The sequence below is a fragment of the Engraulis encrasicolus genome, chromosome 1 (genome assembly GCF_034702125.1).
Source record: "Engraulis encrasicolus isolate BLACKSEA-1 chromosome 1, IST_EnEncr_1.0, whole genome shotgun sequence".
Lineage (NCBI taxonomy): Eukaryota > Metazoa > Chordata > Actinopteri > Clupeiformes > Engraulidae > Engraulis > Engraulis encrasicolus.
The window spans coordinates 10,754,042-10,779,201 of NC_085857.1; the positions used below are offsets into that span (position 1 = coordinate 10,754,042).

General features: G+C 44.2%; 1 protein-coding gene across 1 annotated transcript in view; it reads right to left on the reverse strand.

Moving 5' to 3' along the window:
• LOC134447099 (uncharacterized) overlaps positions 1-25,160 on the reverse strand; it is an 87,521-nt gene that overhangs the window by 21,256 nt on the left and 41,105 nt on the right. Inside the window, exon 6 of the mRNA XM_063196387.1 lies at positions 15,696-15,765. Coding sequence (XP_063052457.1) covers positions 15,696-15,765 — 70 coding nt within the window. The remainder of the gene's footprint in view (positions 1-15,695; positions 15,766-25,160) is intronic.

The window sequence follows — 25,160 nt, forward strand, 5'->3', positions numbered from 1 at the left end:
TACTTTCATGCTTTCTAGTACACTGGCAGTACATGGTGCGAAGTGAGTCTAAAGTATACTTCAGTAGGCCTACACTTAATATCAACTTTTTTTGTGCTAAGGGCAGCTCTTTGAACTGTTTTTTCTTCTAGGTTTATGACAATACTGAAAGGACCTACCAAAAAGGCCCAGTTGCTTACAACCTCTGGCCTTCTTCTTCTTCTTCTTCTTCTTCTTCTTCTTCTTCATTAACAGTAGGCTACACTTACAGTATATTACATTGCACTTAGCTGATGCTTTCATTCATTCATTCAAAGCAACTTAATTATTATTTTTCAAGGTATTGGTTACAGTCCCTGGAGCAATGAGGGGTTAGGTGCCTTGCTCAAGGGCACTTCAACCATGGATGGAGATGTAGGGAGAGGTCAGGGGGGATTCGAACCTGCAACCCATAGAAAGAAAGACCAACTCTCTAACCACTAGGCCACAGCTGCCCCGTATAACTAGTCAATTATTGTTATGTTGATGAGAACTGATAAGCCTACGAGTCAGCAAGCATTTTGTCACATATTCTTGATTTGTTATCAATCTCTCTCCTTGTGCAATGTGTTGCCTTTGCAGAAAATTGTTCTGTTATATACGAAGTACAAAAGCTGTATAGCCTACTCACAGTACACTTCAATCTATTTCCTTTTGCTAAGGCTGCAAAACATTGTTAAAAAAGATTGTGGAGGGAAAAGAGAAACAGACAACCATCAGCACATTGTGAATGAAAACCATAGCTGTTATTACTGTCATTTATGACTGTAATTATTACTATAATAATAGAATTGGTGATACACTAAAATATATTTCAGCAATTATGTTTCAGTCAGATTTGTTCATCAAAGGCAGCCATCTCATCGATGCCACCGCTAGAGCAAACATTTACAGTAGTGGCACAGCGCTAAGTTGCACTGGTCGTGTTGGATATCAAAGCCATCGTCCACATTAAACTCAGCCATTCACATCAGATCGGTCATCAGTTTTGGTCATCTGAGGGAAGCGTTCCTTCACATCAAACCCACCATCTGCAATAGACATGTCTGGTGTTTGCAGGGAATCTTTAACCCACTGACCAAAATTAACTTTCAAATCTCATACTGAGATGTTGGTCTGACCAAGAGGATAACAAATACTGTTTCCCAAACGACAGAGTTAAACCACCTCCCTCAGTTTGCTACTGGTTGAGGCCAGAAAAAGGCTGTGCTAAGGTTTAAACAAAGCATTTTCTTAGTCCCAATACAACGTCTTCGCTTTAACCACGTCACTGCCTTGAACATGCCTCAACCCAGGGCCGTTGGAGCTGCTCAAAGTTGATTGCTCCCTGTGGGTGGAGTGGAGCTCCACTAGGAGGGCGTGGCCTGGCTAGTGAGGAGTGGGACAGGAAATGAGTGGGAGAGAGATGATGGAGGATCAGGAAATGACCTTCAGAAATGCTAAGAGTGCGTCTTAATATGCGACCTTGCCTCCTCCACTTGCGCTTGTCTCCTCGCCCCGCCTCCTGGCCCCTCCTCCGTGGAGAAAATGATAAAGTTTCCCAGCTGTCAGCCTAGCCAAAACAACTTTTGAGGGACTGTTTTTCATTCACCATCCCAATTGCAAACGAGAAAAAGACTCTACAATTGAGCTTTTGCAAGATATTGAAATATAATGCTGTTGCCAGTGATGTCATCATGACGAGAAGCAAGTGGAGGAGGCAAGGTCGCATATTAAGATGCACTCTAAGAGAGGGTCCAAGGCACTCTGAAGAACGGTTAAAAGTCCTTTATTATTTAGTGGACACCAAGCCCACACATTTCGGTCGCATGCGACCTTCTTCAGGGCTAATTAAAAAGTTCTAAGAAACCTTGGACTTCTGGGATGTAGACTGATAATTTTTGGCACAAGTAAATGTTTTACAGAAATGCTAACAACGTTTTATGCCAGTACTCAACATTGCCTAATGGCCTTGATTGGCTGCCAAATTACCCCATCCTCAACTCCCACAACATGAAATGAAAACAACATCATATCAATGCAAAATACACTTTATTTACGCTGGCTTATGCTATTTCGGTGGCGCTTTGCTTTCTTTATCAAAAGCTCCCGCTTCAGTGCTATACAAGGCGTTGGCCTATCACCATCAAGTTCCTGGAGCATCACCTCTTGAACGACGTCCGATGCCGACTTAGATAAGTCACTCAGAGCCGCTCTCTTCACACGTGCAACAATTTTGGCAGCAGTGGCAGCGCCGGTGTTGGGTGCGTGGTTGTGCGGCCGGCGGCCTGCTTTAAACACACCATCCTGCTGCACCACAAGGGCTTTACATTGTGCCCCTTTGGGACGGACAGTACACATCCAGGTCACAGCGCCGCTGGCTGCACTATTGCGAATAGTAAAGCAGTAGCCCAGGTTGTCTATCAGCTGCGGACGTCCCCTCTTTGTCCCAGCCTCCACAACTTCGTAGGTTGACGCTGCAGGCTGCCCATCCAACATCTCTTCCACTAGCTGCCACTGTTCTTCAAGGGACTCCTCCATGGCCGAAGTGCTCTGAACACCATCTCTGCCTGCATACACACAACACATGCAGTCTACAGTCAACATCTACAGGAATTACAGGATCAGTTCAGTCAATTTGAACATGCCGTTGTAATGCGCACACTACCTTGGACTTGTCAGTACTTGAGATTTTTTTTCAGCATTTTCTGAGATCCTGGTCATTGTTATGGGGCAGTTGTTTGTTTAAATTTTTTAAAAATCCATTTTGATTTATTCCAAATAACATCCAAAGGGTTATGCAACATCAGCAGATAACTAGCAAACAGCGATACCTTTTGGGAAAATATTTGGAGTAGGCCTATGTTAAGAATTTTTAAAATGTAAACAAAAGCTGCCCCCATTAGAATAGCTCAGATCTCGGAAAGGGCGGAGGGCGGGGAGCGTGAGCAATAAAACAGCATATTGCAAATGGCTGAAGTGCTCCTTTAAATACAAACCCCAACTCCATTGGAGTTGGAACACTAGGTACATTGTGAATTACAACAAAACACTGTCATTTTCCAAACGTCTGAAAACAGTGCAAAGCCAAAACTGAGTTAATTATTGTCTTGGGGGATATTCATGAAAAAAATAACGTCTCAAAAGAGTTGGGACCGTGCAATAAAAGACAGCAAATGTTGAAGACTGAAAACAAAACAAAGGACAACACTTAACAGTTAATTACATTGATGAATTTTACATAATACTGTTAATTCCCGTCTTTGACATGATTTCAACAGCTTGGGTGTGTGTTACATAATTTTTTCCTTTCTGTAGTGCTTACAATGTGACAGGTCTTGACCACACGTCGAACATTTTATCACCTTTTATCACCTGGTTGTCCTTATGATGGAGCTTAAAAAGGTGCACTGGGTAAGATGGTGGCCAGAGAAGGTATTGCAAACATGCTGCTCATTGAAACTGAGCTGTCTACTGCCAAAATTGATCAGAGATATTATAGACAGAGATACGTCATTCTAGTTCTTTTCCTGTATCCACTTTATGTCGGGTGAACACCCCTTTAGGAGACCTTGGTTAGGAGACCTTTGGAGTCCTGAGATTGAGAATAAATGGAGTTCCTTTAGCGCTGTAGATGGCAGTAGCAGAGATCTTATAGACAGAGATACGTCATTCTAGTTATTTTCCGGTATCCATGTGATGTCGGGTGAACGCCCCTTTAGGAGACCTTTGGTTAGGAAACCTTCAGTGTGCTGCGGTTGAGCAGAAATGGAATCCCCTTAGCGCTGTAGATGGCGGTAGTGCACTTCTTGTGCAAACACCTCAAAAATAAAAGAAGGAGGGGACAACACCCCCTTAGGAGACCCAACTTGAGCCAGGGGGTGTTCACTCACGGAACTAGCTACTAGCCACAACTGGCTAACCCTAACCACGGGCCAGTGCAAAATGAATGGGTGTCAATGGAGTTTTCTACCATTATAATTTTTGTGATTTTTTTAGAATTTGTTGTCCTGAAATATGCATATTAAGTTCGAAGCTAGAAATAATAAGACCCCATTTGAGTAACGTTTCGATTACTTTGCGCCACTAGATTATTATATACTGGGTCACAAAGCTCAATTTTTATGGGGCCAAACCCATAAACATTAGCGCGATGCTAGCGAGTACAGGTTGAAATCTTCTAACCTGCTGTAAAACTACACACCTGAACGATTTGTCAATACAGCCTATTGTTAAACAACAGTCATAGTGCTTACCAGGAATGTTTTGTTGATAATATTTGTGACTGGAAATCGCAGTAGCAATGTATTTAGCATATGGGTTCCCCTTTCCATTCCATACATTTTCCCACATGAAGGACTGAAACACGCTCGCCAACTAGTGGACACTCCATAGTTACTGCAGTATGCATGCAAAGCTAACTGGCTACAATGGGAACCAATGAGACTGAACCTTCTCCCTGTGTTCTAATTTCTCTGCTTGAGCACACTCTTTTGCATTGGGTGGGCGTGTTTTGATTCCTCTTTATTACTCTACCCTCTTTGATTTGATCTTTGTTGACTCCATGTTTTCAACAATGTTGGGTGTAACACACTACAAAGTAACATGTTACAGTAATATAACTATTTTTTCGAATAAAACTAGTGTAACACGTTACTACCGAACAGTTGGTAGCGCAACGCTGTTCTTTGTGAAATGAGGTGGGTCGAACAGATAAATGTGACCCTTTCTTAGTATCTCTCGGGCGCATACAGAGATCTATTCAGAGGAAGACTCTCTCTTGAACCCTCTCTTTCTCATAGTTTCACTGGTTTTGAAGACATTGAGGAGCACTAAAGTGTAGTTTGAAACATTTTCGGGGGTTCCGCTATTGTAGAGCTTGCACATTCTAAAGCCACCTAATTAGGCTATAATAGGTAGGCTACGAGAGGTGCATTCCACTGGCTATAGTCATATAGCCTGGGCAAAGCCGACTCTTGACAGTACTCTTGACAGTCGTCAAACAGTCTGACAAAAGCTAAGAGGAATCCGTCTCCACGGATGGTGGGAGATGGTCTGATCTTACTCTACCATTTAAATTAATTTGAGTTCCGAATGAAAAAAAACTCATATTGTGCTTTATTAGCATAACTGTGACGATATAATGTCTCAAAAGCATACAAATAACAAAAGAAGTGTAAATAGTGTTACCTTAACCAATCAGCAACAGACTTCTCGGGTGAGTTCCGTGTCACCACTCTCAACTGTTTGCTGATTGGCTAAACAGTGAGCGAACCGAGCTTGGAGGCTTTTGCCAGACGATGTACGGAGATAAAATCTTTGGGTGGAGTACATAGGATGGCGTCGGTAGGCTAATAGCCATACAAGACAGCTGCTCATTGCTCACTCCCATGTATTGGATAAAATGCGGGGGTTTGTTGTTGCAATTATGCCACATATTCTAATAGCAAACAAGCAAAAAAGCGCCCTCATCTTTTTGGGGATATGTCAATCACAACCTGCACGTCTCCTGATGTGAATGATGTACTACGGGGCATTGTTGTTAGCCTGGCGACGCCATCCATGTACTGCACCCAAAGATTTTGGCTCCGCACATCGTCTGGCAAAAGCCTCGGCTCGGTTCTCTCAGTGTTTAGCCAATCAGCAAACAATTGAGAGTGGTGACGTAGAACTCACCCACATGCTCCGTTACGGATTGGTTAAGGTAACTATATTCACACTTTCGTTTTGTTATTTGTATGTTTTTGCGACGCTATAACGTCACAGGCATGCTAATAAAGCACACTATAGGTTTTATTTTGAGTTTGGAACTTTAATTAATTTAAATGATCAGACCATCTCCCACCGTCCACGGAGACGGATTCCTCATGGCTTTTGCCAGACTGATTGACGGAGTCAACAGTCTGCTTTTCGCCCAGGCTACATTGTTGTTGCAATTATGCCACATAAGCTAATAGCAAAAAAGCATGTCTTCTGACGGGAATGACGTACTATCGCGTACAGCGTTCTGAAGACAATCAAGCGTTGCAATGTCCGCATGACCTATCCAAATGTAACACAAAGGTAATGACTAACGCAAAAACTTACTTTGCCCAAGGGATAAGGCACCACTTTTGGGATAGGTAAAGAGTAACGAGCACACACTATTTTGAAAAAGTAACTTCCCCATCGCTGCTTTTCAACAGAAATTCGCTGGGCCAGTGGGAAATTGGCGCGAGACTGGTCACGTGACAAAGTCGGTGCAACAAACTCGGAACACTGTTGCATGAAATACAAACTTTGCATGATACCACACCGTTAACTTACGCTGTTCGTCGGGTCTCATCTTCTTCCGGTAGCGATTTGCTTTCTGCATCAACTTCTGCCGGTTGAGTGCTGGGCAAGGAGTATCACCATCGAGTTCCTGCAGCAACACCTCTTTAACAATGGCCGATACTGGCTTAGATAAGTCACTCAGAGCCTCTCTCTTCACACGGGCGACAACTTTGGCTGCTGTGGCAGCGCCGGTGTTGGGTGCATGGTTGTGCCGGTGGCGGCCTGCTTTAAACACACCATCATGCTGCACCACAATGGCTTTGCATGGTGCATCTTTCGGCCGGACAGTACACATCCAGGTCACAGCGTCGCTTGGTCCACTATTGCGGACACTAAAGCAGTAGCCCAGGTTGTCTACAAGCTGTGGACGTCCTCTCGCTGTCCCAGCCTCGACAACTTCGTAAGAAGATGCCACTGGCCCATCCCACACCATGTATTCCACTGGCTGTTCTTCTCGGGACGCGGTGCTCTGTACACCATCTCTGCCTGCACACACACACACACAACACATACACAGTCTACAGTCAACATCGTAGTACGAACAGTAGTAAACAACAAGTACGAGTACGAGTACGAGTAGTCAACAACAAGTACGAACTCCAACTCCAATGAAGGTGGAACACTAGGTAAATTGAAAGAAAAGAAAGCCCATTGGGAAACTCCAACTCCCATTGTCATTGTGACATAGCACTCCAACGCACACAAGTGAACATTGCACACTGCACACAACGAAATTGCATTTTATGCCTCACCCGTGCAAGGGGGCAGCCCTCAGTGGCGCCCCATGGGGAACAGTGCGGTGGGACGGTACCATGCTCAGGGTACCTCAGTCATGGAGGAGGATGGGGGAGAGCATTGGTTGATTACTCCCCCCACCAACTTGGCGGGTCGGGAGTCGAACCGGCAACCTCTGGGATGCAAGTCTGACGCCCTAACCGCTCACCCATGACTGCCCATTGTGTAATAACAACAACAAGCTGCATACACACAACACATGCAGTACAGTCAACATCTACAGGAATTTAAGTACAACCCCCAACTCCAATGACGTTGGAGCACTAGGAATACTTTGATTTTCAAAACATCTGATTCTTACATTAGATAGAAAACAGTACCAGGAAAACATATCAGCAGCCAAAACTGAGCACAATTATTATTTTGGGGGATATTCATGAATATGAACAAATAATCCGTCTCAAAAGAGTTGAGGGGGTGCAATAGAAGACAGCAAATGTTGAAGAGAAGGTCTCCAAAACGGGCGTTCACACCCGACATCACATGGATACCGGAAAATAACTAGAACAACATATCTCTGTCCATAAGATCTCTGCTTCCGCCGGACTCCATTCATTCTCACTTGTAAGGCTCCAAAGGTCTCTTAACCGAAGGCAGAGACTGTCAATACGTATAGGAGGAGACGGAAAACTCCAGAAAGTGTCCAGGTACAGCCCTTATAGAACAGCCTTGTCACTCGCTATTAAGCCCCATTGTACCAGTTGTTTGTATTAGTTTGTATTAGTTCTATGGTTCGGAGACCAGAATTAATGGGACCCAATGGAGCTAGATAATAAAAATCGCAATTTTCACCCAGGTCTCATCAACAAAGCTCAGATTCGAATGTCGTTCAATATGGGTTTCACTCAACAGCATAATAAAAAAGCACATATGTCCGTTTGATTTGTTACAGCAGGCTTTTTTGTTGCTCACTACTCGCTAGCATTTAGCTAAGGATGTGACGTCATAGACACTTAAAAATCACTTTTTAAGCATAGTATGCGTGGCTCAAAAGATCTAAAACTCAGCCGTGGGTATTTTCTATATATAGTCTTTCGAAAGCAACATCCGAATTACACGAGAAAAAATCATATACTGAGATAAAGGCACCATGAGGGGTTTTGCTCCATAGGACTCCATTCATTCTGGTCTCCGGGCCACCACGTGGATACGGGTGGAACTGCCCCTTCAGTTCTAAATCTGCCATAGAACTAATACAAACCTGCCTCGTTTCGGAAACCGGAAATACACCGTGAAATCAACCAGTGGCGTATCTGGTATAGAGAATCTGTGGTCCAGGAATGAACGGAGGCAAATAGTTACGCCAATATGGCACGTGCTTGCACATATTCCACCTGTCCGGCAACAAGAGCCAATTGCTTGCTGAGCTGCGCTTTGTCTAATCATCTCTCCCCGCCTCAACACATAAGCTTCTACGACTGCCCAACCCAATTGGTGTACCTTAAGAATAGTGGTGGCAGATGACATGTGCGACTCTCATCAGGTAGCTAGCTACTCATGGGGTTGCACCAGAGTCCGCGCCCACTTGATCCCATAGACCGCGAAGCAGAACATGTTGTTGTGAAATTCCGCTCATATGCAGTTTAACACATCAGTAGGAAAACTATGATTTGTAGCCTTGTTTTCATATATACGTCAATCCTAGAGAACCATTATAATCTGTTTTTCATTGTGATTCCAACCATAGGGTTTGTGCATCGCTCAGTTGTTCCATTTCTTTTTAATCATTCATTCTTAGATGCCCATGGTTTTACTAATCTGAAATAGCTGCCCTGAGGCGTAGCCAAGATGGCCGTGGAGTGGAATGACTTCTTGGGACCATGTGATGTCAGGTTAACGTCCCCTTAGGACAGTGTTTCTCAACGGGGGTCCCTGGGGCCGCGGAAACGTGGCTGATAAATAAATTATGCAACATAATAATTTGTCTAAATTGATAAGTTAATGCTAGTCAGTGGAATCTTTCATTTGCCATTTACACACAATAAAGTAAATATAGGTCGCCCTAGTCAGCTGCAACTTCAAACGTAGGTCATGTGACGTCTCCAAATGTGTTACTTTTCTAAGCTTGTGTGGTATCGGATGTGATGCCATGTAACGGCTTGTTGGTTTGGGGTGCCTTGACATTTTTCATGATTTGAAAGGGTGCCTCGCCTAAAAAAAGGTTGAGAAACACTGCCTTAGGTGACCTTTGGCAAAGTCCTTTCCCATAAAAGTCAGAGCCTAAAGTATCTTACTCTACTACACAATTCTTCTAGGGCATTGGGGAGCAATTTGATTGTTTTCGATAGATTTTTAAAAAATGCCCCACGCTACGACATAGATTATATCTGATACATATAGATTTTTATTTACACCCCTATTTGTCACGAGACCATGCTCGCATAGTTTTCAGAAATTCACTGCGCCAGTGGGAAAACTGCTTGAGCCTGGTCACGTGGCAAAACTCTGTCTCTGTCTCGGTGTAACACAACGCGGAACGCACTAGACTGAAATATGAACCTTTGCCTGATGCTACACTGTTTACTTACACTGTTCATCGGGTCTCATCTTCTTCCGGAGGCGATTCGCTTTCCGCAACAAGAGCTTCCGCTTCAGCGCTATGCAACGCGTATCACCATCGAGTTCCTGGTGCAACACCTCTTTAACGATATCCGATGCCGGCTTAGATAATTCACTCAAAGCCTCTCTCCTCACACAGGCGACGACTTTGGCTGCTGTGGCAGCGCTGGCGTTGGGTGCATGGTTGTGCTGGTGGCGGCCTGCTTTAAACACACCATCACGCTGCACCACTGTGGCTCTGCAGGGTGCGTCTACGGGCCGGACAGTACATGTCCAGGTCACAGCGTCGCTGGCTGCACTATTATATTTGACAGTAAAGCGGTAGCCCAGATTGTCCATCAGCTGCGGACGTCCCCTCTTTGTCGCAGCCTCAACAATTTCGTAAGAAGACGCCACTGGCCCATCCCACACCATGTATTCCACTGGCTGTTCTTCTCGGGACGCAGTGCTCCGTACACCATCTCTGCCTGCACACACACACACACACAACACACACACAACACATACACAGTCTACAGTCAACATCTACAGCAATAAAGTAGAAAGTAGGGCTGGGCAATATGACGATATATATCGTTATCGTGATATAAAGTAATCCATATCGTGATATTGTTTTTTTTCCATATCGTTCAGCCCTAGTAGAAAGAGACATGCTTTTTCAACCAGGGTAGTGTGGCATCATGCAAAGGCGTTTGTATTTCACACTAGGCTAGTGCATTCTGCAACGAAGTCGTTCAGAAAAAAACAGATTTTACATGACCAGGCTCGCAGTTTTAAAGAGAAATTCGCTGGGGCGGTGGGAAAACGATGCAAGCCTGGTCACGTGACAAAGCTCCTTTTTTGCGGTTTTGTAGAGTTCGACTTGACAACCGAAGTCGCTGCAACACAACTAGTGATGCGCTGATCTATCGTCTGCCGATCATGATCGGCCGATATTGCCTAAAAATAGCCTGATCGGCAATCAGAAAAACATAGTCTGATCTTCCGAGCCATGCAACGCTTAACTGACACTTGCAAGTTGCAAATGACTTGTCAGTTAGCTACTTTAAGTAGGCTAATAGCATGTACGGCAGTTGCCTCAGGCAGCACACAAAAACCTGATGTGGTCAGTGTGACGGAGGTCTTCTTGCATCTGTTCGTCCCCATCGGGGCGTGAACCTGCAACCTTGTCAACTACATCGGTTCGGAAATGGAAGGCACAGTACGATACCGCTGGATTAAAGGACCAGTCCTCCAGCCCAACGGCATCGACACGGTATGAGGCTTTCGGGAGAGAGGTTTACTAATGTTCCACGCCAATTCTGCTAGTTAGCCTCTGTTACACTCTCCCCCTTAAACCTCACTCCCAATCCGGGTCACGGTACCACTGCGACGGAGGTCTTCTTGCGCCTGTTCGTCCCCCTCGGGTTAGCCTCTGTTACAACATATCAGCACAACATATCCACGTGATTATTTTTTTAAGTTGTAATTGACAGCCAGTCCATTAGTTTGAAGTTTCTGAAAAACACCTAACGGCAGCAGATAAGGGAAAGAAAGGCAGCGGGTGGACGATGACAGAGAAAGGAGGGGCTTTCCTCACAGACGCGCTGTGTTGTGCCTGTTGCCTGTTCATTTCAGGTGACATTAGCAGCATTAGCATCGGCTAACTAGCGCTGGATATCTCAATGCAAGGCACAAATTAAGTTCAGGTACGTGCGCAGACTTAGCCATCAGTATCATGTTTTAACACCATTTAAGCCACTCTACACTGGATTACCCCTTTAATAGTCTATCAAAAAAAAAAACAAGGAAAGATTCCATCTGTGATACGCAGTGATCGGTAGATCATGGTTTTTGATGATTGGTCATCAGTGACTGGGCCAAAAAACGCTGATCGGAGCGTCTCTAAACACAACCCGGAATGCACTAGCGTGCCTTTGCATAATGCCACATGGTCTACTTACGTTGTTCGTCGGTGCTCATCTTCTTCCGGTAGCGATCTACTTTCTGCATCAAGTGCTCCCGGTTGAGTGCTGGGCAAGGCGCATCACCATCTAACTCCTGGAGCAACACCTCGTCAACGATGGCTGATGCCGGCTTAGATAAGTCGCTCAGAGCCTCTCTCCTCACACGGGCGACGACTTTGGCTGCTGTGGCAGCGCCCAGATTGGGTGCATGGTTGTGTGGCTGGCGGCCTGCTTTAAACACACCATCACGTTGCAACACAGTTGCTCTACATGGGGCACCTTTCGGACGGAGAGTACATGTCCAGGTTACAGCGCCGCTGGGCGCAGTATGGCGAATACCAAAGCAGTAGCCCAGGCTGTTGATCAGCTGCGGACGTCCTCTCCTTGTGCCAGCCTCGATAACTTCGTAAGTAGATGCCGCTGGCTGCCCATCCAACATCTCTTCCTCTAGCTGTTCTTCTCGGGAATCATCCATGGTCGCAGTGCTCCGTACTCGATGTCCGCCTGCATACACACAACACATACTGTACAGTCAACAGTCAACATCTACAGGAGGGTGGTTGACGTTTAAGGGCGTAACGCAAAAAAAAAAAAAGTTTTTCAAATTCCTGAAAAGAATGATGGATAAAAATTGGAAAAAATAGAAAAAAATAAAGCACTTAGTGGTCTGTGGAATTTCACCTTATTTTTGCCATTTTTGGGAAAATGTGTCCTGCATCAACACATAGCATAGGCATGTCACACCGCAGGAAAATGGAGTCACACCACAGGGAATTCACTGCATTATGGCCATTTTAATCCTTTTGTATACATGACTGACATCTGAGCTCATGCTAACTTGATAATTATATTGTGTTTAATCTTAATATGTGTTTTCATTAATAAAAAAACTTTTTTTTCCTCCTATAAGAGCAGTCACACCACAGGACACCATAAAATGAACCTAAACATTGCTTGACAGAAAGATTGCAATATGAAGACATATTAAGAGGTTAAGAGTCACCTTAAACTTCCACAGCACTCTCCAATAACTGAGGTACTGACTGGTTAGGAGCCAGTCTTTAAGACCCTTGTAGTTGGCCTTGCAGCTGCCCATTCACAAACATTGACATACATGTCACCCCACAGGACGCAATTTGTGTTACGAAATTGAACTTGTAGTTAATATTACTGTCTTGAGTTTTTTCCACATTCACATATCTTAATCTAAAGTTAAGATTTATGCAATCATGCCAAATGCTTCATACATTATTCAAAATGTTGTTGGTTAATTTATATATATATTATTATATATTGTTTCATTAATGTTACAGTCACACCGCAGGAAATTTGACATATAAACCTTTACATAAATCTTAACAAAAATGTTTCTTCTCATCTAAGACTAATATGAAACATAATGTACCACATCTTCTTTCATTGACATTTGTTTTTTAAAGGAAAAAAACAGTTTTGTAGGTTTTTAACCAATGTTACGAAAAAACAAGGCGTCACGTCTCCCACCCAGGAACAAAGTAGAAAGAGACGCTTTCTCAACCAGGGCAGTATGACATCATGCAAAGGTGCTTGTATTTCATGCTAGGCTAGTGCATTAGTGCATGCTAAGTCGTGCTCTACAACACTGCAGAAAAGCAGTTCTGACACATGACCAGGCTTTCAACAGAAATTCAGTGGGACGGTGGGAAAACGGTGACAGGGCTACTTTTTTGTGGCGTTGTTTAGCATGTCTTGACACCCGAAGTCGGTGCAACACAGGATGCACCAGCCTGAAATGCAAACGCCTCGGCATAATGCCACTCTGTTTACTTACGCTGTTTGTCGGGTCTCATCCTCTTCCGGTAGCGTCTTACTTTCAGTGCCAACAGCTCCTGGTTGAACGCTGGACAAGGCGTATCACCATCTAGTTCCTGGAGCAACACTTCTTTAACGATATCCGATGCCGGCTTAGATAAGTCGCTCAGAGCCTCTCTCTTCAGCCGGGCATTGACTTTAGCTGCAGTGGCAGCACCGAGATAGGGTGCATGGCTGTGCTGGTGGCGACCTGCTTCAAACACACCATCATGCTGTAAAACTGTGGCTGGGCAGGGACGGACAGTACACATCCAGGTCACAGCGCCGCTGGCTGCACTATCGCGAATAGTAAAGCAGTAGCCCAAGTTGTCCGTCAGTTGTGGACGTCCCCTCTTTGTCCCAGCCTCAATAATTTCATAAGAAGACGCCACTGGCTGCTCGTCCAACACCATCTCTAAACGTGCAGAAAATAAAAATTGTGAGCTCAGTGCATACATAAGCCATATTATATGTACGTGAATACAATTACAGTTTTCTAGGCTTTTATTTCTGATGCCGGTCTCAAATTAGTAATTGCAGTCTGGGGTTCTACCTTGCCATTGAAAAGGCACAGTAAATTATATTGAAATCCAGAGTCGGTTGGGTCCCAAAGCGTCTGATTTCATGTGAAATGCCCCAAAGAAAAAAAGGAACTTAATTTCAGCGTAAAACGGGGAAATGGCAGTTAATGTCTTGCTTAATGCAGTTGTGATCTGTGTAGTCTCTAAGCTAAGGGAGATCAAACGCACAATAAACAAAGTCAACAACTAGAGTTAAGGTTCAGCTTGGGGGACATGGGGGATGACAAATTGTATTCAAAGAGATGTTCTCCGAAACCACTGAGCCGAAACAATTCATGGTAGGGCTGGGCAATATGACGACATATATCGTTATCGTGATATAAAAGTGTATATCGTGGCCTTTCTCCTATATCGTTTATATTGTGATAGTAATTTTATCAATTTTATACAATTGAATATCATTTAATTACATTTCATGTTGTCACAATACACAGTAGAGGTAAAGTCCGCTTAGCCGCAAAAATAAATACAAATTCAGTGTGAGGAATCGACTGGCTGAAAAGACTGCATGTAGGGCAGGGGTCCCCAAACTAAGGCCCGGGGGCCGGATGCGGCCCGCCATGCCCCTTTGACCGGCCCTCCACCTCTCTGCACCTCACTATTTGAACTGGCCCAAAGAAGCAATCCTCACAGAGGAAAAAAAAGATAAAATACATATTTTTTTAAATATTTTATGTTGTTTATCAACAGGCCTTCCTACAGTTTAATTGTCACTAACCTAGTATGAATAACCAGAAGTTTCTTGTCTAGATAGTTTCTCATCTCACTGTAAACAGGCCTACCATTTCTATTGTATCGCTCATAAACTGTAAATCACCATATTTGTCTAACCTTTCCTTGCTATTTTTACATGGTTAAAAGCAAAACCTGTGGTATTTCAAATTGATGAACTTTTTTGTGCTATAAATTATGGGCTATAACAGGCAGTGGCCTAGTATACAGCCCACATGATTGATCCCGGCCCCTGATCACAGTCAGGAACGATAATGTGGCCCCCAGAGAAAAAAGTTTGGGGATCCCTGATGTAGGGTGACCCATGGTGACGAAACACCCTGTGACCCAACAAAAACACAGTATACAGCAGGATGTTTCAGAACTTACGATCAGGGGCATCATCATCACTAAGGTCATCAACGTCATCAGCTTTATCAGGGATGTAATCATCATCACCATCATCATCATTGATGTCATCAACATCATCATCATCATCGTCATCATCATTGATGCCATTTATGTAATCATCATAGTCATCATCATCATGCTCCACTGGTGGAATCAAAAGCACTCCATCTGTGTCGAGTTTGGGTCCCCAGTCCTCCAGTCTAACTGATGACCTCAAGGAAAGCCTTCTCCGAGTTGATGCTGCATCGTTGCGGAGGGAGAGGGCAGTGTGTTGGTTCTTTGAGGAAGGGGAACCGTGCTGACTGATCTGTGAAGTGAAAGGAAAATTAGTCCTGCAATGCAGTGATTTAAGAACCGAAAGTGTGAATAACACAACTTCTTTTTTTTTTTAGATCAGTCTGGAAAGTAAGAGATGCACCTTTCGGGATTTCCTGGCTGGCTGTTGCACTGCGTCCTGGGATCAGAGTGAAACATGAAGACACAGTGTTAAGTCTTTGGCTCAGCCTGGCATCTTGCACAAAACAGCACAGACCATAACAGCAACAGATACCTTATTAACTCTTTTGAGTTGGACCTTGTGTGGTTTCCTGGCTGGTTTTTGCACTGCATCCTGGGACTTCCTGGAAGGTCAACGGCATACAATAACACAGGAATGATGACTTCATATCAGTAACATGTATAGAGATGAAACTTTGTGTAGTATGTATTAAAGGAACCCTTTTTTAAACACATAGATAAAAATGATATGCATATTCATGACTGATGCTTCGAAATAATGCAAATATGGAAATCAAAAAAGGGTGGACTGTTCCTATGTGTACAAAGGGGAAGTTGGTGCTTCTTCTTCATGTCTCTGTACACGATAAATGTTCCATGTATAAACAAATCAATAAACAATTTAATCAATAAACAATTAAAAGCAACACATTAGACCATTGACAAAAGTTGAGGAAATGAAATTAACATAACAAGTTATTTTGCCATACTGCAAAACTCCTACCTTCTCTCAACCTCCAGCTGCCTCTGAAGAGCCAGGATCTCTTTTCGTAACCCTCTGATAGTCTGTTACACACACGCACACACACACACACACACACATACACACACACACACACACACACACACGCACACACAGTCAATGTGAAAGGAAAACTGGAGGACATAGACCAAATATAGTGCAAATAGCTATCTATTGGGAGAGTCTGGCTAACACCACTGACCTCTGTGTTCACTTAAAAAAACACAAAAGCTCAGGACTGCTCATGGAGCTCTGTTAGTGCCAGGAACAGTGTTGCCAGATTGGGCGGGTGCCCGACTTGGGATGAGCGTCGGCGGGCAAAAACGGGGAAAATTGGCCATTTGGCGTTTTTTTAAGCCGTTTTGGGCCCATAGAAGTCAATGTAATTTGTTGAATTTGGGCGGAATTTAGCGCATTTTGGCTGTTTTTGAGAACCTTTTGGGCGAGATTTGGTCAGACACATCTGGCAACACTGGCCAGGAAGTGGCTTCCCATAGCACAGCGATTCTCAAACTTTTTCCATCATTCCCCCCTTCACAGGGTCTGAATGCTTCCGAGCCCCCCCCCCCCCAAGCAACAGCAGTACTCGCGCAGACTGATTTTGCAATCGCTGCGCAGAATGAAAGGAAAGATGACTGGTGAGATTAAACAAAGAGGGACTGCAGTCGAATGCAGATGTGTGTTCATTTCCTATGCTATTCAAATTCATGACAATTAATAATATAATGTTGGTGCCGGCTTTAAAATAATTGACTTATTGGTGAGGAAATCATTTCCTTGGGGGAAAAACTCAAATCAGATGTCACACGCCCCCCCTGAGATGCCTCCGCGCCCCCCCCAGGGGGGCTTACGCCCCACTTTGAGAAACACTGCCATAGCAGATTGTAGTATAGTTTACATCCTAAACTAGTTCTCATTTAGCAGATTTACGTGATGTCAGCGAATATTAAAGAATGAATCATTAATAACTGTAGGAGCCGCATTGAAGTTTATTTTTGCTTGAACTCATATTTTCCCATTTTTCTGTATTTGCGAGACTGCACCCTCTACAGGTGGTGAAAGGTGTCACCGTGACTGCATAAATGGATGCCAACCACGCATGACTGGAGGAGAGCAGGCCACAGGATACAGTCATTTGACCTCGCTCGTCACTCGTTAACCTGACTGAAATATACTCTGCTTACCTACATTAGAATGGCTTTGCTCTGCAGTTGTGTAATTTCATAGACTTTATTCATTTTGCATACCATTGCATCCTTTTGTTTGTATTCCTTTTATTTTGTAATAAAACCAGCAATCATTATGGACAAAACCATCTCCTTGGATCTTTAAGAGTGTGAGTCTGACACTGTGAAACCTGCCTCCTCATCTCTGGGCAAAACGGATAGGACTTGGGCTAAAGGAAAAGCAAAAACCTATTTTTACTAGTACAATAACTGCTAGTGCATACACTCGCCTCCAAAAGAGTTGTCGCCTACCCATCTGTTTGGAATAACAGCTAATAACCTGACTTCAGAAGTCACTGATATGAAAGCTACAACCCTCCCGAATGAAAATGCATGCACAAAAATAAATTTCATGCACCAAAGACAGATTGACCCTTTATTGAACACAGACAGGGCAGATTTTCACAAGACAAAAGTTTTGTCGCCTATGGAACATAATGTGAAAATGAGCAGATAAGTCACTTCAAAACACTTCAAATACTCAGATTGGGTGTCATACTTAATCACTGAATCACTCTCACCTCTCCAGAAAATCGACGTTGGCCTTAGGTGTATGTTTAGGGTCATTGTAATCATGGAAAGCAACACAATGAAAATCAATGGAGTTCAATGAGAGATGGTGACATATTCGCTATTCGTAGAGCAATACATGTTTAACTTCATAATTTAATCAATGACAAAAGCCCTCAAACACCTGCAGCATGCATGCAGCTCCTCATAAGAGCTGTATCTGTACCATGTTTCACTTTATGCACCATTTCTCTTTTTTCATATTCTTCATCTCCAACACCATATAGTTCTGATGCTATCAGTTCTAAAATGGTTGATCTTGGGATCTTGATTTCAGAGTATGAGTCCCATTAGCCTTCATTTTTGTCAGAATTAGGCCTGACATACTCTTGGCTGGCTTTTTTGAGACAGGACAGTGGGAGAGACTTCTTTGGTGTTAAAGGTGAAGAATTTGGAAAAAATACATGGTGCCTAAAGTCAAACATGGGAGGGATACAGCTCTTATGTGGAGCTGCATGCATGCTGCTGGTGTGTGAGGGCTTTTATCATTGGTTACATCATGAAGTTAAACATTTATTGCTCTACGAATAGCAAATATGTCACCATCTCTCATTGAACTCCATTGATTTTCATTGTGTTGCTTTCCATGATTACAATGACCCTAAACATACACTTAAGGCCAAAGTTGATTTTCTGGAGAGGTGTGAGTGAACCAGTGATTAAGTATGACACCCGATCTGCGTATTTGAAGTGTTTTGAAGTGACTTATCTGCTCATTTTCACATTATGTTCGATAGGCGACAAAACTTTTGTCTTGTCAAAATCTGCCCTGTCTGTGTTCATTAAAGGGTCAATCTTTCTTTGGTGCATGAAATTTATTTTTGTACATACATTTTCATTCGAGAGGGTTGTAGCTTTCATATGAGTGACTTCTGAAGCCAAGTGATTAATTGAAAATCAGGTTATTAGCTGTTATTCCAAACAGATGGGTAGGCGACAACTATTTTGGAGGCGAGTGTATACTTGTTGGTAATCACCCAAAAATGTAGTTAGTTTCTCCTTAATTATGGTTTGTTATGCAGTGGTTCTGTGTTCTTCCTTGAACCGTTTCAATTTAAATTGAAAGAAGTGACAAATCTACTTCCAGTACCCCGGCTGTCATAACTAGTATGGATTGTCCACACATTACCTGTTGTGCCTCTGAGAGTTTGTGGTCTTTCTCCTGCAGTCTCTTCTGCAGGTCTTCCACTTGCAGCCTCAGCAGCTGGGTGGCTGATGTGTGGTCACTCAACGTCTGAGAGGACTCTGCCTCTCTCTCCTGCGTCTCCAACAGCAAAGCCTACAGCAGGACCACAGGTGACACTTTGATTTCAGAGGTTGGGAAGGACAGGATGTGTGCCATGCAATTCCTTATGAGCTGCACAAAATACTCAGCACAACACTACATTTGCTAGCCAGCCACTAGCATGGCCAACACTGTGGGAATAATTGGGTTAGGCATACTATAGTCACTATAGTGAATGGATCACACATTCCTCACATTGGGCATGCTTATTTGCCTTTAGGGACTCTAGATCATTTATCAGTGCAACAGGCAGGCTTGGATGTAGGATGACCATCAGACCTCTGCACTTTGCTTCTGAATAACTGCACTGCACCCTGCTGCATATTTAACGTGTGTGTGTGTGTGTGCGTGTGTGTGTGTGTGTGTGTGTGTGTGTGTGTGTGTGTGTGTGTGTGTGTGTGTGTGTTCTCATATCTGTCCTGTCAGGGTGAGGACAGGAGCATCCTATGAGGTAGCCCTGCGAGCTAGACCCCTACACCAAAATGGGGCCAGTGGGGGCGTCTAGATTTCTAGGGGCTACCTTTGGGCCACAGTAGGACTGTGGTGGTGGTTTAGCTGGTTAGCTAGTAACAACACAATCGATCTAGCTACTTATATTTAGAAACTATTTTTCAGTGGTGCGTTTGATAGTCACGGCCGAGACTGAGTGCAAGAAGCACAGGTTATCAGCTGTCTACGTGGGCTACTTGATCAAATGAAATGGCCTGTATTCGAAGAAACACTTGGTGTGAAATTGTACTCATTTTGCACGCAGGACTGTTGGACAAACACACTCATAATGCAAACACCCCACATGTTAAAGAAAACTCATGCACCCTCCGCGAGTCATGCATAGTAGGAAGGCTGCAACATAGCCCACAGACTGTTTCAATTTGTAGTTCTACACGGGTCAGGTAGACTAGTTGGTATAACTAGGTAGAAAGGCTATGGAACTAGTCCGAAACATTTCTGAACAGCACGCTGGCCTTAATTAGAACTTCCTTAGCACTTACTGTGTCCATGAGGAAAAAGTTGCCGACTTGCTTTTTCAGGTCTATGATACGGCTTTACGACAGAAGAATTCGCATTGTGCTTCAGAAACAGACTATTATGTTTTTATTGTTTATCTGCAGCGGTTCCTTCTCCAGATTCAATCTTGGTGTAGGCTACCACAAAAACTCATCGGCGCCACCAAACGCCCAGGAGTGCAAATTTATGTACTTTGGATGAAGACCTCATGTTGAAGGAACAGCCCACCTATTTCAAGAAATTCCTCATGTAACAAGTTAAGTATGAAAATGCATAGGGCTTTTCGTCTGTGTTTGCATTGCCTAGTTTAACAGTATAGCCAAATCAAGCGTAGCAATGCAAGTCTATGGGAGCAAACAAAACATCATGACATGTACTTATAAACTACTTTAAAATGAATGTAAAATGTACAATACAGCTATTTAATCCCGTCATGTGATCACTTGTGGCTTGATGCTACTTCCAGTGATTATGCCAAGTTGTGCTAATAATTCTGATACCAATTCATCTACAATCTACACATCAACAATAATCAATCAAAATAAGTATTGCTCTGTACAACAATCTCATACATTTTCAGAAAATGTCATTCTGAGATGACATCACATGCAATCTGCTTTTATTTATCTTTTGTCACCCCTGTTATGTACAATAAAACTGTCAAATACACTAGACGCAGAGATGTACAACTCATATCAGTCATATCAGCCATTTATTTCCGTAAACCCGCATTCCCAGCATGCCCTACATGAGTGTTATCAAGCAGCATCCGGGAACATGAAGCATGAACAGGCAACAAAGCCGACATAACATCCTCCCCCAACCCCCCCCCCCCCGTAAAATGAAATCACAAACTCAGAAAGTAAAGTAACTCAGAAAGTAACTCAGTTTAAAAAAAAAACAAAAAAACACCTACACCCTTTCCCGCACAATATTCGGACGCAGGATCCGTCCAGGTTCAGTCTCAGATTTTCCCCTCCCCTCCCCGTGGCAACAGTAGATTTTTTTTTTTTTTAAACACAGCCGGAATGAATGCACTGCAACTACAGTGGAAACGTCTCCTGAACACTTTCTAGGAATGAAAAAGACAAAGGTTAACATGAGCATGAGAACACTGACAGCACTGAAAGCACATAGAACAAGAAACATGTCAGAGCACATAGTCCCTGAGATGGCCCGGCTCGCCTGGCCGGGTCGTCCGGGCCAGTGGGACCCGGGTCAGAGGCCAGGTTGGCCTCCAGGTCTGCTGCAGTAGGCGGCGGCACCAAGCGAAGGCGGCGGGCATGCCACCTTGTGCCATCCGTCAGCCGGAAAGTGGCAGGCCCCAGCTGCTCAGTCACTTGCAGAGGCGCAGACCAGAATGACTTGAGCTTGTGGCCCCGGGTAGGCCTGCGGATCCTCACCCAGTCCAGTGGGGCAAGTGTGGGGCTTTTAAACCTGTGAGAACGGTTTACTGTGTTGGTGAGTGGCGACCCGGTCTCGCAGCTGCTTCAGTGTCTGGTGTTGTGCGCTTTGCGAGGCAGACGGTGGTCGGCCGTCGGGGACCCACAGACGATCCAACGGCAAAGGCAGTTTCCGTCCCAACATGAGACGCGCTGGTGAACTACCTGTGGTGGAGTGCTGAGTTGCCCTGTAGGTGCAGGGTTCTCCGCAGGGTTCTCCGCAGTGCAGCCGGAAACTGGAATCCTTCTGCCAGATGAGCTCTGATGCCATTTTTCAGAGACTTGTTGAGGGTTAAAGAGAGCCAGTACATGGTGCGAGTACTGGAGAAATAAAGTGTCACTAGCCCAATTTTTGACAATATCCAAGAAACAGAGCCTGGAGGAACACAGGAATGCAATCTATGATCTGTTCAGTGGTAGAGCCAAGTCAGCAAGCGAGCGAGTCAGATGGGGGGGAGCAGAGTAGTAAGTCAGCATCTTAAGTTGCCCTGAAATATTCCCGTTACACCCACATTTTCAGGCAACTGCCAATGGAGGAAATGATCAATGTTTTTGTTTGGAATCACACTTGAGTCGATGTCCAGTTAGCCGACAGGAAGGACAGTGAATTTTCCCGTTACGAACGCAGCCTCAATGAATTTGAATACCCCTGCATTCCGCGTTGTGGTGCAACGACTTTGCTTTGCTAAGTCGAGCTCTACAACAACACAGCATAAAAGCAGTTTTGTCCAGTGACCAGGGCTGCGTTTCCCCCCAAAAATTAAGTTGTACTTAAAGGGACAGTTTGGTCAATTTCAACATGCAGTTGTATTGCTCACGCTACCCTTGACTTGTCAGTACCTGGTGATGCCACATTTTTCAGCTCAGCCCTTTCCGAGATATGAGCAATTCTAATGGGGGCAGCGTTTGTTTACATTTTTAAAAAATGAAACATAGGCCAACTCCAAATATTTTCCCAAAAGGTACTGCTGTTTGCTAGTTGTCTGCTGATGTTTTATAACCTTTTGGATGTTTTTGGGAATTAATAAAAACTTTTATTTAAATGTAAACAAAGAGCTGCCCCCATTACAATGACCAGGATCTCGGAAACGGCTGAAGAAGAAGAAGAAAAAATCTCAGGCACTGACAAGTCCAGGGTAGTGTGAGCATTACAACTGCATGTTGAAATTGACCAAACTGTCCCTTTAAGCCTAAGTAGTACTTAAGTATGAGGGGCCTTCTAGACAATATAAGACATCACTAAAAGTTTATGCATACACACGCGCCAAGTGCATGTGCGAGGTAAATAATAGTGTATTTATAAACTTTTAGTGATTATTTGAGACCTATTTCTGATATATTGACTAAGAGGCCCCTCATACTTAAGTACCACTTAGGCTTAAGTTCTAGAACTCTAGAGTTTTTGGGAAACATAGCCCAGGCTAGCACAGTTTTGAACAGATATTTGCTGGAATGGTGGGAAAACAGCGAAAGCCTGGTCAAGTGACAAAGCTCTTTTTTTTGCGGCATTGTAGAGTATCTTTTAACATGCCAAGTTGTTGCAACACAATGCAGAATGCACTAGTGCACAATAAAAACACTTTTGCATGATGCCATACGGTTTACATCAGGCCTCCGCACATTGGCTCCGACAGCACTGTGGAGCACTTTCGCTTCCGACACAATTCTGTCCCCCAAACTCGATTTCACACGAACATAGCATGGATAGTCAATGGGCGGCACCGACAAAATAGAACTCGCCTCTTATAGCTTGCCGGCATCCGCGCATGTCCGCGGACATCGACTCCGGTGTGCGGGGTTGTATTGGCACGAATGGAATCGAACTTTGGCGTAGCAGCAGTGCTCTGCACTTTGTCGGAGCCGATGTGCGGCGGCCCTTACGCTGGTCATCCGGTCTCCTCTTCTTCCGGTGGCGATTTGCTTTCACTACCAACTGCATTGGGTTACAGAGCGCTGGGCAAGGCGTACCACCACCATCTAGTTCCTGGAGTTTCACCTCTTGAACGATGGCCGGCGTTGCCGGCTTAGAGAAGTCACTCACCGCCTCCTTCATGGCGAGGGGTCTGAGGCCTCTGGCTACGGGCGCGGCGCCGAGAGTGGGTTTAGCATGGTTGTGCTGGTGGCGGCCTGCTGTGAACACACCATCCTGCTGAACCACTGTAGCTTTGCACGGGTCGCCTACGGGACGGACGGTACATCTCCAGAATATGGCGCCGCTGGGTGCAGTCTCGCGAATAGTAAAACGGTGGCCCAGGTTGTCTGTCATCTGCGGACGTCCTCTCTTTGTCCCAGCCTCGAGAACTTTGTAAATAGACGTCACTGGCTCTGGCTGCCCGTGCAGCATCTCTTCCACTTGCTGCTGTTCTTCTCGAAACTCCTCCTTGGGCGCAGTGCTCCGCACACTATGTTCACCTGAATAAACAAACATATACAATCACCTACAGCCAGGGCTCTAAATTAACACCAGCCAACCGGCCAAATGCTGGTGAAATTTCAGTTTGGCTGGTAGAAAAGACCAACTTACTAGCCACTTTGACCCATTAGTGAGTGTGTCTTGGACTAGTAGAATTAACATCTACTAGCCATTTTGGCTGGTGATGAAAACAGTTACTTTAGAGCCCTGCCTACAGCAATAAAGTAGAAGGAGACATGGTTTTCAACCGGGGCAGTGTGGCACCTAGGCCTGCACGATATCAGAAAAAAATGTATATGTGATAACAGTAGGGCTGTAACGATACACTCAACTCACCATTCGGTTTGTATCACGATTCATGACCTACGGTTCGATACACAAGAGGATACAAATAATTTTAAAAAGTTTCTATATAATAATGATGATGCTTGGAAGCACTATCACTTCATATCATGTGGTTGTTTTCTGGGCAGATGGGTATCAAAACGTTAAAAGGGCGTATCACGATACTGCCTCTTCGTATCACGATACAGTATCGTGACTCTGTGTATCACGATTTCTCGGTTCGATACAATATCGTTACAGCCCTAGATAACAGCATGCAATACCTCGATAACGATATTTACATGATATTTAGAAATATAGTTGAGTGTTTTTCTAAATTAACTAATTTGTCGGTCTGTGAGTGGGGAGTGGCTCTGGTCATGGCAGGTTTCTTGCGCATTTGTTGATATTCAGCTAGTGATTGGACTACACAGACATGTTTTACTTGTTGGCGATAATAACAACATTTTCGCGATACACATATCACCACTCGAGGTCACGATTTTGATACATTTTCGATATATTGTGCAGCCCTAGTGGCATCATGCAAAGGCACTGTAGGGGGGAAGAGGGGGGATTGTCCCCCCTTCTGGTTCTGATACCTCCACTTTTCCTACAGGATTTTAATATTTGCGGTATGAAACTCCATTGATAATGCTTAAAATCTGAAACTTGTCCCCCCTTCTGGTTCCTCAACAAATCGCACCCTGCAAAAACATGTGTATGTCA